The sequence below is a fragment of the Pleurodeles waltl genome, chromosome 3_2, assembly GCF_031143425.1.
Source record: "Pleurodeles waltl isolate 20211129_DDA chromosome 3_2, aPleWal1.hap1.20221129, whole genome shotgun sequence".
Lineage (NCBI taxonomy): Eukaryota > Metazoa > Chordata > Amphibia > Caudata > Salamandridae > Pleurodeles > Pleurodeles waltl.
In genome coordinates, this window is record NC_090441.1 from 200,543,230 (window position 1) to 200,556,094 (window position 12,865).

The window sequence follows — 12,865 nt, forward strand, 5'->3', positions numbered from 1 at the left end:
CTCAGCCCCAGGCATCTCCAGCCACTAAGAAACTGATGATGTATGGCTTCTTATCTTTCCTACTCAAACCCCTGGGGCTTCAATCTATATGAAGCTGATGGTTTATCACTCCTTCTTAGGCCCTCTGTCTGCATACTGAACAACTGGAATTGAACGGGACAATAGCATTGTAGCAGATATGGAACGCACAGGCCGTCTTGAAGTGCCAGACATCGAGAGGGTAATCAGCGACAGCTTCATACAGTTGTTTCTTGATCAGATTTTACTTTGTATTTTGGGGGCCCAGATGCATCCCAAAGTTTGGAGACCTTCCTCCTTTCCCACCTTTTGTTGTTTGGCCAGTGATGTGGACGGTCCATGAACTCCTTTTACATCTGTACCTTCAGTGAACAGGAGTCTCAACTAGAACCAAGTGCCCATAGACTAACATTGAGATCTGTGATACCTTAATGCTCCCCAACAAAGCAGCCACTACACACATCTGCTTCTGTCATTGAAAATCAGTCAGATCCGCTCAAAGATAAAGCAATGTTCGTTGCGGTTCGAAGATCATTTTATTGCTGCCAGGGTCCAACCCTAGCGTTAGTACTGACGCACACATTCCCCAGGATGAAGCCCCATTCTAGAAGATCAATATTCTTTCACACTGATTTTTGTCCCCAGAGATAACGTCATAACAGCTGCCGATTATCAACCCTGGCCATGTTTTCAGATTGCAAAGTGTAAATAAATAAAAAAAGAGCCCTTTACCGTCATTCAGGCTGGAGCTGCAATATGACCGTCTTGAATGCTCAGGTCGAACCACCTTCTACACTGTAGGTGTAACAGAGCTTCCCTTGGTTCATGCCCTTGTAAAAAGCAGCAATTTCCCCCCACTTTGCAGGCCCACAGTGTGATGGTAAACCAGTCTTTGGTCGCAGTGTGATCATACACCCCAGTCCTTGGACCACAGTATTAGGGCGCACTACAGTACGCGGCCCACAATGTGATGGTAAACCAGTCTTTGGTCGCAGTGTGATCATACACCCCAGTCCTTGGACCACAGTATTAGGGCGCACTACAGTACGCGGCCCACAATGTGATGGTAAACCAGTCTTTGGTCGCAGTGTGATCATACACCCCAGTCCTTGGACCACAGTATTAGGGTGCACTACAGTACGCGGCCCACAATGTGATGGTAAACCAGTCTTTGGTCGCAGTGTGATCATACACCCCAGTCCTTGGACCACAGTATTAGGGCGCACTACAGTACGCGGCCCACAGTGTGATGGTAAACCAGTCTTTGGTCGCAGTGTGATCATACACCCCAGTCCTTGGACCACAGTATTAGGGCGCACTACAGTACGCGGCCCACAGTGTGATGGTAAACCAGTCTTTGGTCGCAGTGTGATCATACACCCCAGTCCTTGGACCACAGTATTAGGGCGCACTACAGTACGCGGCCCACAATGTGATGGTAAACCACAGTCTTTGGTCGCAGTGTGATCATACACCCCAGTCCTTGCACCACAGTATTATGGCGCACTACAGTACGCGGCCCACAGTGTGGTGGCACACATCCTACTTGGGCTGCTGTGTGATGATGCACTGCAGTGCATGGCCCAGACTGTGACCGTGCACTACAGTCTTGGGCGATTGGTGTAACATACCACGGGCCATGGTCAATCACTGGCCCACTCAGGTGGGACAGCAAGAAAGGGGTCGCTTTGTCATGCTGACGGTGCATCGGTCTCTTGGCAGCACCGTGCTGAAGGAAGGATCTCCGTAGCAAGGGGACATCAGTTAGGATTTGGCAGCACGGCTGGCTTTCCTGTGCTCCTGCAGGCATCGTGTGGAGCAGAACGAGAACTCCATGTACTCGAAGGGCACTTTCCCCATTAGTGTTTCACCGCACTGCCAGCAGCGCCTGAGGGAGAGAGAGGATCATTATTTTCAGCCTGCAAATGTGACATTTCAGAACATAACTAGTTTGTGCTGGAAAAAATTAATTTACAGTTCAGTAGTTTTCAAAGATGCCACCTCTAGTTCAAAAAGGGACAACCCACAAAACCGTTACCGAGGGTCCTATCATTTGTCAGCTGTTCCTGTTTTAAGTTGACTGCGGTACACATTACCCGTCTTACACAGGTGATAACCCACAGGTTCCATTTGATCAATGCAGAAGCAAAACCATGTCTGTTGTCAACAGACCTTGGGGCAAAGAATAAATAAAGAGAAATAAACCAGGATTTAGCTTTTTAAAGACAGGTCTCCTTGAGACCTACTAGAGCCAGGATTAGGTAGTGAAAATGAACGCCATTACAAAGGCAAGTTCTGGCAAGTCATCACACAGCCGCATTTTATACACTGAGGTCTCTGTGTCTTTGTTGTAGCTAGGTGTTTGGAGAGCAACAATTGTAGGGGGTTTGCCAAGAGGAAGGGTCCCCCCCACCCCACAAAGGAAGAGTGGCACTAGCCGTGACTGACTTGCGTGGCCAATGTTTCAATCCAGTCTGCGTTGTGATGGGCAAGGAGAACGTGGCTACCGGTCACAGTATCTGACCCGATACTGCCACTGGTGATGACAAAAAGGTATCAATAGTCAGACATTTCAACCATTTGTTTCCAAATTATCTGAATCGTGGCTGAGTAGGGGCTTTGAGGCAGAGGGGAGAAGGTGGCAATTCTTATTCTTGTCCCTACAGCCCCAAGAGAAGCAGCATTAAGCGCGGGGATGTATATGAGCAGAGCAATCTGTGCAGCTCCATGTAGAAGCTACAGTTCAGCCATCTTGTTGGCCATGCCCCCATCATCAAAGACATATTAGGTAAGAGAACAAATTGGGGGCTCTGACAATTCAGAAATTCAAGAAACCAGCGTACGATAGGCTATCAAATTCTGCATAAAAATATAGCAGCAGCATGATGCCCCCACTCTTTCTTGGGCTTTTCTGCTTTCTTTGTAGACAGATTGGCAGCGGGTGGTGGCCAGCGCCCTAGGAACTCTACTAAAGTTATACAATGGAGGGCGGGTAGAAGCCTTTGCCTGGCACTTTCTAGTGCTACCTCTGCTGGGCACCGGTGTGCTGGAATGTGCCAGGCAGCAGATCACTTATACAGAGATGGACTCTCAGTGAATGCTCAAGCCATATGCCAGGCTCAGCTCGAGGTCCTCTTGGAAGCTCAAACCAAAAACGAGCCAAGCATTCATGTGGCTTCTCCACCTACCCTATCATCTCGATCACCAAGCCCCACTCTCGGTAATGGAGTGAAGGAACTGTTCAGCATGATGCCACAAAACCGGAGATTAAATTCCTGGTTTCCCGATTTGACGAAATTGAGTGATCTGAGGCAATTACCTTAATTCACTGTACCTCCTCTTCCTTGTTATCATATTTGAGAGCACCGTAAAGTACACCAGGTAAGGAAGAGAGCTGCAAAAAAACATCTCTGGTATGTTTTACTAGATCACAACTTCTAGGGAACATGTGACAACTGGCTTGCCTCTTGGTTCGCTAAAGGCATCGTCATCAGAGCGGTGGGGGAAGGGGGAGCGGGAGGAATGTTTCCAAGTTCATGTGTAAAAATGAAAATGTCACTTACCCAGTGTACATCTGTTCGTGGCATCAGTCGCTGAGATTCACATGGTATGCATGAGCTCGCCATCTGAGCTCGCCATCTGGTGTTGGGTCGGAGTGTTACAAGTTGTTTTTCTTCGAAGAAGTGTTTTCGAGTCACGGGACCGAGTGACTCCACCTTCTGTGCTCATTGCGCATGGGCGTCGACTCCATCTTCGATTGTTTTCCCCGCAGAGGGTGAGGTAGGAGTTGTACTATAGTAATAGTGCCCGCGCAATGAAAAATGTAAGTATGTACCTATTAAAGGATTAAGTAATATATATACAAATGTACAAAATTGAAGGTAACTTCTGAACTGCTACAGGCTTCCGGGGAGGTGGGTGGGTCCATGTGAATCTCAGCGACTGATGCCACGAACAGATGTACACTGGGTAAGTGACATTTTCAGTTCGATGGCATCTGTCGCTGTAGATACACATGGTATGCATAGACTAGTAAGCAGTTAGTTCCCCATAAGCGGTGGTTTAGCCTGTAGGAGTAGAAGTTGTCTGAAATAGAGTTCTTAATACAGCTTGACCTACTGTAGCTTGTTGTGCGGATAGCACATCTATACAGTAGTGTTTGGTGAATGTGTGAGGCGTAGACCAAGTGGCTGCCTTACATATTTCTTGTATTGGGATGTTTCCTAAAAAGGCCATTGAAGCACCTTTTTTCCTTGTTGAATGTGCCCTGGGAGTAATGGGCAGTTGTCTTTTTGCTTTAAGGTAGCAGATTTGGATGCATTTAACTATCCATCTGGCTATACCTTGTTTTGATATTGGGTTACCTGCATGAGGTTTTTGGAATGCAATAAATAGCTGTTTAGTTTTTCTGATGTTCTTCGTTCTGTCAATGTAGTACATTAATGCTCTTTTGACATCTAATGTATGTAGTGCTCTTTCAGCCACAGAATCTGGCTGTGGGAAGAATACTGGTAATTCTACCGTTTGATTTAGATGGAATGGAGAAATAACTTTTGGTAAAAATTTTGGATTAGGTCGTAGGACGACCTTATTTTTATGTATTTGTATAAAAGGCTCTTGTGTTGTGAACGCTTGAATTTCACTTACTCTTCTTAGAGATGTAATGGCGATGAGAAAGGCAACTTTCCAGGTGAGGAATTGTATTCCGCAAGAGTGCATGGGTTCGAAGGGTGGGCCCATGAGTCTTGTTAGAACCACGTTTAGGTTCCATGAAGGAACAGGTGGTGTTCTTGGTGGTATAATTCTTTTAAGCCCTTCTATGAATGCTTTGATAACTGGTATCCTATACAAGGAAGTCGAATATGTAGTTTGCAGGTATGCAGATATTGCTGCAAGGTGTATTTTAATAGAAGAGAAGGCTAGCTTTGCTTTTTGTAAATGGAGCAAGTAATTTACTATATGTTTTGGAGTTGCCTCTAGTGGTTGTATCTGATTATGATGGCAGTACCAAACAAATCTTTTCCACTTACTTGCGTAGCAGTGTCTAGTGGATGGCCTTCTGGCCTGCTTTATGACTTCCATACACTCTTGGCTAAGTTGTAAGTGTCCGAATTCTAGGATTTCAGGAGCCAGATTGCTAGATTCAGCGATGCTGGGTACGGGTGTCTGATCTGTTGGTTGTGTTGCGTTAACAGATCTGGTTTGTTGGGCAGTTTGATGTGTGGTACTACAGACAGATCTAGCAGTGTTGTGTACCAGGGTTGTCTTGCCCACGTTGGTGCTATTAAAATGAGTTTGAGTTTGTTTTGACTCAATTTGTTTACTAGGTAAGGAAGGAGAGGGAGAGGAGGAAAAGCGTAAGCAAATATTCCTGACCAGTTCATCCATAGGGCATTGCCTTGGGATTGCTTGTGTGGGTATCTGGACGCGAAGTTTTGGCATTTTGCGTTCTCTTTTGTTGCAAATAAGTCTATTTGTGGTGTTCCCCAGAGTGTGAAGTAGGTGTTCAGAATTTGTGGGTGGATTTCCCATTCGTGAACTTGCTGGTGATCTCGAGAGAGATTGTCTGCCAGCTGATTCTGGATCCCCGGAATAAACTGTGCTATTAGACCAATTTGATGGTGGATAGCCCACTTCCATATTTTTTGAGCTAACAAGCTTAACTGCGTTGAATGTGTTCCTCCTTGTTTGTTTAGATAATACATCGTTGTCATGTTGTCTGTTTTGACAAGGATGTATTTGTGGGTTATGATTGGTTGGAAAGCTTTTAGTGCTTGAAAAACTGCTAATAATTCTAGATGATTTATATGCAGTTTTGTTTGATGTATGTTCCATTGTCCTCTTATGTTGTGTTGATTGAGATGTGCTCCCCACCCTGTCATGGAAGCATCTGTTGTTATTACGTACTGTGGCACTGGGTCTTGGAAAGGCCGCCCTATGTTTAAATTTATACTGTTCCACCATAGAAGCGATAGGTAAGTTTGGCGGTCTAGCAACACCAGATCTAGAAGGTGACCCTGTGCTTGAGACCACTGTGAGGCTAGGCACTGTTGTAAGGGCCTCATGTGCAGTCTTGCGTTTGGGACAATGGCTATGCATGAGGACATCATGCCTAGGAGCTGTAGTATTGTTCTTGCTTGTATTGTTTGGTTTGGAGACATGTGTTGAATGACCCTGTTGAAATTGTGGATCCTTTGTGGAGTTGGCGTTGCTACTCCTTTTGTTGTGTCTATTATGGCTCCTAGATATTGCTGTACTTTGCTTGGCAGAATGTTTGATTTTGCAAAGTTGACGGTGAACCCTAAATTGTAGAGGGTTTGTATGACTTGATTTGTGTGGTTTGAGCATTGTGTGAGCGAACTGGTTTTGATTAGCCAGTCGTCTAGATACGGGAACACATGTATTTGCTGCCTTCTGATGTGTGCAGCGACTACTGCTAGGCACTTTGTGAATACTCTTGGAGCGGTTGTTAAACCAAAAGGCAATACTTTGAATTGGTAATGTATTCCTTTGAATACAAACCTTAGATATTTCCTGTGTGATTGATGGATTGGTATATGGAAATATGCGTCCTTGAGGTCTAGGGTTGTCATGTAGTCGTGTTTTCTGAGCAATGGTAACACTTCTTGTAGTGTGACCATGTGAAAGTGGTCTGATTTGATGAATGTGTTTACTACCCTGAGGTCTAGAATTGGTCTCAGTGTTTCGTCCTTTTTTGGTATCAAGAAGTACAGTGAATAAACTCCTGTGTTTATTTGTGTGCTTGGTACTAATTCTATTGCATTTTTTTGCAGTAGTGCTTGAACTTCTATCTCTAGAAGTTGTGAATGGTATTTTGATAAATTTTGTGATTTTGGTGGTATGTCTGGAGGGAATTGCATGAATTCTATGCAATAACCATGTTGGATAATTGCTAGGACCCATGTATCTGTAGTTATTTTGTCCCATGCTTCGTAATATTGATGTATCCTCCCCCCCACTGGTGTTGTGTGGGAGGGGTGAGTGACGTGTGAGTCACTGCTTGTTGGTAGTGTTTTTGGGGCTTTGAAATCTTCCTCTATTCCTAGGAAATTGCCCCCCTCTATACTGGCCCCGAAAACCTCCCCTGTACTGTCCCTGGTAGGTGGGCGGTGCGGACTGTGAGGTGCTAGCTTGTGTGGCCTGACCCCGAAACCCTCCTCTAAAAGGTGTTTTGCGGAAGGTGTTATAAGATCCTCTGCTCTGCGGGGAGTAGAGTGCGCCCATGGCCTTGGCAGTGTCAGTGTCCTTTTTGAGCTTTTCTATAGCTGTGTCGACCTCCGGACCGAACAGAAGTTTCTCGTTTACTGGCATGTTAAGCACTGCCTGCTGTTCAATGAGATGCTGCATCTCATCCCAGTGGGCTCTGTCGTATCGCGCTAGCAGCGCTTGTGAATTTGCGATGCGCCACTGGTTTGCTGCTTGGACAGCAACCCTCTTCCCGGCTGCATCGAACTTCCTACTTTCTTTATCTGGGGGAGGTGCATCCCCAGAAGTGTGTGAGTTTGCCCGTTTTCTGGCAGCCCCTACCACCACAGAGTCTGGTGGCAGCTGAGAGGTGATGAAGACAGGGTCCGTAGGAGGCGCCTTATACTTTTTGTCCACCCTAGGCGTCACTGCCCTACTTTTAACTGGCTCCTTGAAAATGTCTTTTGCATGGCGTAGCATGCCTGGGAGCATCGGCAGGCTTTGGTAGGAGCTGTGGGTTGAGGAGAGGGTGTTAAATAAAAAATCATCCTCTACTTGTTCCGAGTGTAGTTCCACATTATGGAATAGAGCTGCTCTAGCCACCACTTGTGAGTAGGCTGTGCTGTCTTCCGGTGGTGATGGCCTAGTTGGGTATGTGTCTGGGCTGTTATCAGACACTGGTGCGTCGTACAAGTCCCACGCATCCTGATCTTGGTCGTCGTGGCTCATGGCGGTGTGAGCTGGCGAATGTGACGGGGTGTAAGTTGGCGAAGCCGGAGTTACAGGTGGAGGCGAGGGAGGAGGTGTTACCTTTTGTGTTGTGTCTTGCTGAGGAGTAAACTGAAGCGTTCTCTTTCGTTTGACAGGTGGAAGGGTACTGATCTTCCCAGTCCCCTGCTGAATAAAGATACGCTTTTGCGTGTGATCCACGTCAGTGGATTGCAGTTCTTGTTCAAATCTATGTTTCTTCAGTTGAGAAGACATAGAATGCTCTTCGGTATAGGAGCCAGAAACAGGGTCTGATGTCGCTTTTTTCGGCTCCGAAAGCCCTGTCGATTGTTTTTTCGGCTCCGAGGTAACCTTCCTCTTTTTCTGTGCCGAAAATTCTTGGCCTCTATGGTCTTCGGCGCCACTGTCTCGGCGTCGATCGGTGTCGACACCGAACTCTCGGTGTCGATGCTTCTGTTTAGCACTCTCTCGGTCCCGAGGAGGCTGCGTGCCGGTGTCTCGACCGAAGTCGGACGATCTCGACACTGAATGGGCCTTTTTCGGTGCCGATTGTTGGTCACCGAGAATTTGGGTGGAGCCATGGCCGGTTGGCAGTGGCGTCCCCTGGGCCTTCTTTCCTTTTTTAAGGTTTGATCTCGACGTCTTACTCACAGTTCTTGTAGAGTGTAGCTCGTCGGAGTCTGAATCCTGGATGGAAAAGGATTCCTCCTGTTCTTCTTCTGTCTCGAACTGTCGACGCTCTTTCGGCGTGGACGCCATCTGCAGTCTTCTCGCTCGACGGTCGCGCAGAGTTTTTCGGGACCGGAACGCCCGACAGGCCTCGCAGGATTCTTCACTGTGCTCGGGTGACAGGCACAGATTACAGACCGAGTGCAGGTCCGTATAAGGATATTTGTTGTGGCATTCGGGGCAGAATCGAAACGGGGTCCGATCCATCGGCGTTGTCCTCCACGCGGTCGGGCCGACTAGGCCCCGACGGGGTGCCGAAATCTACCCCGAAGGGCACCGAAGCGCTTCGATGTTCAACGCGTCGTCGTATGTGTCTATCTCTAACCGGATCGCAACGATACCGTCGAAAATCTTCCGTCTTCAGCTATCTTTCCGTTCCGAAACTCGGAGCGACATGAACACGTCCGAACCCGATGGCGGAAAGAAAACAATCGAAGATGGAGTCGACGCCCATGCGCAATGAGCACAGAAGGTGGAGTCACTCGGTCCCGTGACTCGAAAACACTTCTTCGAAGAAAAACAACTTGTAACACTCCGACCCAACACCAGATGGCGAGCTCAGATGGCGAGCTCATGCATACCATGTGTATCTACAGCGACAGATGCCATCGAACCTAAAACTTCTGAAAAATGTCATTCAAACATGGATACATTGTAACTGTAAAGAGAAATGCTTCCGCATGTTAAAAGCATACAATTTTAAAACTTTGAAGGGCCTTTCTAATCTTTTTGCATTGGGTCTCTGCTCGCCTGGTAAGGAGACCGCAATCCAACCCACCACTCTCGCCCGAATGGTGAGGTCTTTCAGTGGCAAGGCTCGTGGATAAGATCTTCAGGAAAGAATCACTACGTTGCCTTCATTTTTCTCTCTCAATTGCAGCTATTATGGTGACACTAACAAGAATTTCCTACAAGCTGCCCATCAATCTCCATTTGTGGATTATTCCATTAACTATTTTCCCCCATTTATGAAGTTAGCTCCATGAACTAGAATGTGTTGTGCGTCAGGAATGAATCAAGGAGACAAGGATAAAGAAGTGACCACAGCAACTCAAAGCACCAAAAGAGGCCTGAAGAAAAAGTCACTTTACTTATCTTCAGTAACAATATATCGAGCAGATATCCTTCTCAGCGGGTGGTAGACTTTTCCGACAGCAGCAACTCTCCAGCACTGCCAGGTGATGTCACGAGGATCCGCTGCAGCGTCACACATCCAGGAAGTGACAACATCTGCGGATGTACATCGCTGGCCGGTGCACTGCCATCCCTTGATGGTTATTCCACACCCCATTGAGGCATGTGACAAGAACCAAAGACCACATCAACAATACTGACAGATACAGCACATGAGTTGTTTGCAGACCTTGGGGTTGTACTGAGACCTCTTCTGGGGTGAGCTGGGGTGTAGGAGCGGCATTGAGAAATCTGCAAGAAGATCATGTACCTGTCAGAAATACCGTTACAAAAGGTAAGTAAAATTCTTCTTCTGATGGCTACGTCTCTCAGCAGATTCTTCACCTTATAAATCAGTCCCAAAACAAGTCTCTGCGGTCCGGGAGTGGAGTGGAGCATGACATCTGGCAGGTTTCAGCTGCTGGAATGCCTCTGGGGAGAGCCTTGGAATCAGCTATTATCTTGGCATGAATGCCCTTCAGAAGGTCTTTCTTGGCTAAGGTGGATCAGGTTTTTTGTACAGAGAGTAAACAAATGTAAGATGGTAAATTCGGTCACCACTTTACACTTAGTGCTCCTGACAACGCCGGCAGAGGTGATTATCACTCGGTCCTACAGGGTGCAGCCGAATCAACGGGATATCACACGCCTGGTGTCCAGTGTATACAGTCACCCCTTCTCTTTGGAGGGATAAGAAGGCAGGAAGAAAAATGTAAGGTTAACAAACTGTCCAATATAAAATTGCAAATACCACCTCAGGTAGAATGCATGGGCAGGTACAGAGCACCAGCTTTTCCAGGTAGAACACTGTCAACAGTGAATTAATTGAGAAAGGCAGAATTTCTCTGACCCTAGGGGCTGAACTCATTGCCACCAAGAAGGTGGTCTTCAGATCAAGAAGTCAAATCGGAGTACTGCTCATCACCAAAAATGGGGATGTCATTAAAAAAGTGAACATAAGATTCAAATTCCTCTGACGAACAATAAATCAAGTGGGAGGAAGCAAATGAAGTAAACCTCTTAGAAAACATGCTGCTAGAGGTGACCTTAATAAAGAAGGCTGGTCGGGTAGACACCTGAAGATAGAAAGGGCAGCCAAATAACCTTTTTCAGTAGCCACTGCAGGACGTGTTAGACAAGAGACAGTGCAAATAATAAAACGTTTGAAAGGCGTTCCTGAAAAGGATTCAGGCCTTTTAACTCGCTCATTCCAGTGACCTGCAGAGATTCTGTAGCGGGTTTCTTAGCAGTCAAGCTAATTTCCGCAACTTCAGATGGAAGACAAAAGGACTCTAGCTAGAACTCTCCGAAGCACTGCTTTATCTCCATGCTAATAAGAAGCTGAAGCTAATGCGTACAGCTGGGAACATGACCAACTGAACCTGTAGGCTTCCTCCAGAGATCAATTCACAGGGAAGTGTATCGTGCAAAACTGAAAACGCTTTGGGTTGTGGACCTTGGTAGATAGATCCATGTTTGGACACTGCAGTCTGGAGAAGTTCATGTCCATCTCTTCAGGTTGTAGCTCTAACTCTGGGCCTCCCAAGAGACCTCCAAGGTGTGCTGCTACTGGGAAAATTCACCATTGCTGATCCTACTGCCACAAGTGAATCCCTTTTCAGAGTAGGATCCATGACCACCACATGGTCCTGTCTGTTGATATGAAGGATGGTGGTGGAGGTGTTGTTCCATATAATCTAAATGGAGCTCCCTGAGATTAAAGGGTGGAGAGACCTTCATTGCAAGTTCTGTACAGGCACCACTCCTATATGTACCACAGGTACCAAGCAGTCATACAGGCCTGTGGGCATGCCATCCCAAGTCGACAGCCATGACAAGTGTAGCCTGCGACTCCACAGCACTGAAGGGAACGGTTGGTGAGACATATCCGCTATTGCAGATCTAAAAAGACTGGCTCAAAGATACAGACATAAGCCAAGAGGCTTCTTGGATGTTGGAGCCACTGGTTTCTCAGGCACCATTGAGGGTCTCTTATCCACAGTCTGGTGTGTTGTACAAGCCAAAAGGATGCATATCTGTTGGCATGTCTAGAACAGCTACGAAGGTTGGCGCTGCCAGGATAGTTGTGACTTAGAATTGCCTCAACATCGTCCAGCTTGTTTATGGAACTGCTTTGCTGATGAGACTAACCTAAGCAAGCAAGCTGTAGCGTTGCTGTTTTTGTGCCAGTGAAACAGAAATCAGTTTGCTGTCATCTTCTTTCTGGGCTACCTATTGTGGTGATCTCTGATGTGGTGGTCTCACAGAGCATCACGCTGGTGGAAATGGCTGAAGGTATAGTGGCTTCAAAAGGTTTGATGTATGGCTGTGTGATGCCAGTAAATTGGCTCTCTGCATTGCACTATTTCTGTGAGAAGTGTGTGCATGACTCAGTTTCGCTGAACTGCGGATTCCAGTCGAGGTCTATTTCAACCACACAGTATTTCACCCAAGTCTTACGCTTCTCATTTTGTACTAATGTAGCACTACTTTCTACCAGCCTGAATCCTAAGTGTGTTATTGTATCAAACATAGGGGTTTATCTGCAAATGCTTATAATTGGGTAATGCTGATGGGTATACATGCATAGAACAAATCTTGGTAACCAAGGTGGATCAAACAGTGCCGAAAAATAAAAGTGATCTACGGCAAATATCTACCAACTTGAGACTAGGAAGAGAACACAAACAGTGAGCTAGATCAGTCTTGGTAAAAACGGACACAAAAGCGTGTTTCTGTGAAGATACGTTCCTTATGCGAGTGAACAGCACCTTGCACTTGCGTGTCTGACCATCAGTAGCTTCCCGATGGTGAACGCGGATGGCTACACTCACTGAGTTTGTTGTTTACTAATGGGGACCTTTTTCTGGTTGCGTGCTTTCCTCCTGCTTTTCTGGGTTGATGCCTTTATATACCAGAGGCTGGAGCAGGGAGCATCTTTGTTAATTTTAAGTCATTCTCTTGGGTTTCACCTGCCTTTGTTTTCCTCTAAGGGCTTCCTTGCGGTGTG

General features: G+C 46.5%; 1 protein-coding gene across 5 annotated transcripts in view; it reads right to left on the bottom strand.

The window, feature by feature from the left end:
• Positions 1-535: 535 nt before the first annotated feature.
• ANKZF1 (ankyrin repeat and zinc finger peptidyl tRNA hydrolase 1) overlaps positions 536-12,865 on the bottom strand; it is a 116,779-nt gene continuing 104,449 nt past the window's right edge. For 3 of the 5 annotated variants that reach the window (XM_069227188.1, XM_069227191.1, XM_069227189.1), the window contains exon 16: positions 1,635-1,906. In XM_069227188.1, the coding sequence (XP_069083289.1) occupies positions 1,783-1,906 (124 nt within the window). In that variant the 3' untranslated portion in view covers positions 1,635-1,782. Of the gene's footprint in view, positions 1,907-12,865 lie in introns of all 5 variants that reach the window. The other 2 variants (XM_069227190.1, XM_069227192.1) reach the window with 2 other exon arrangements.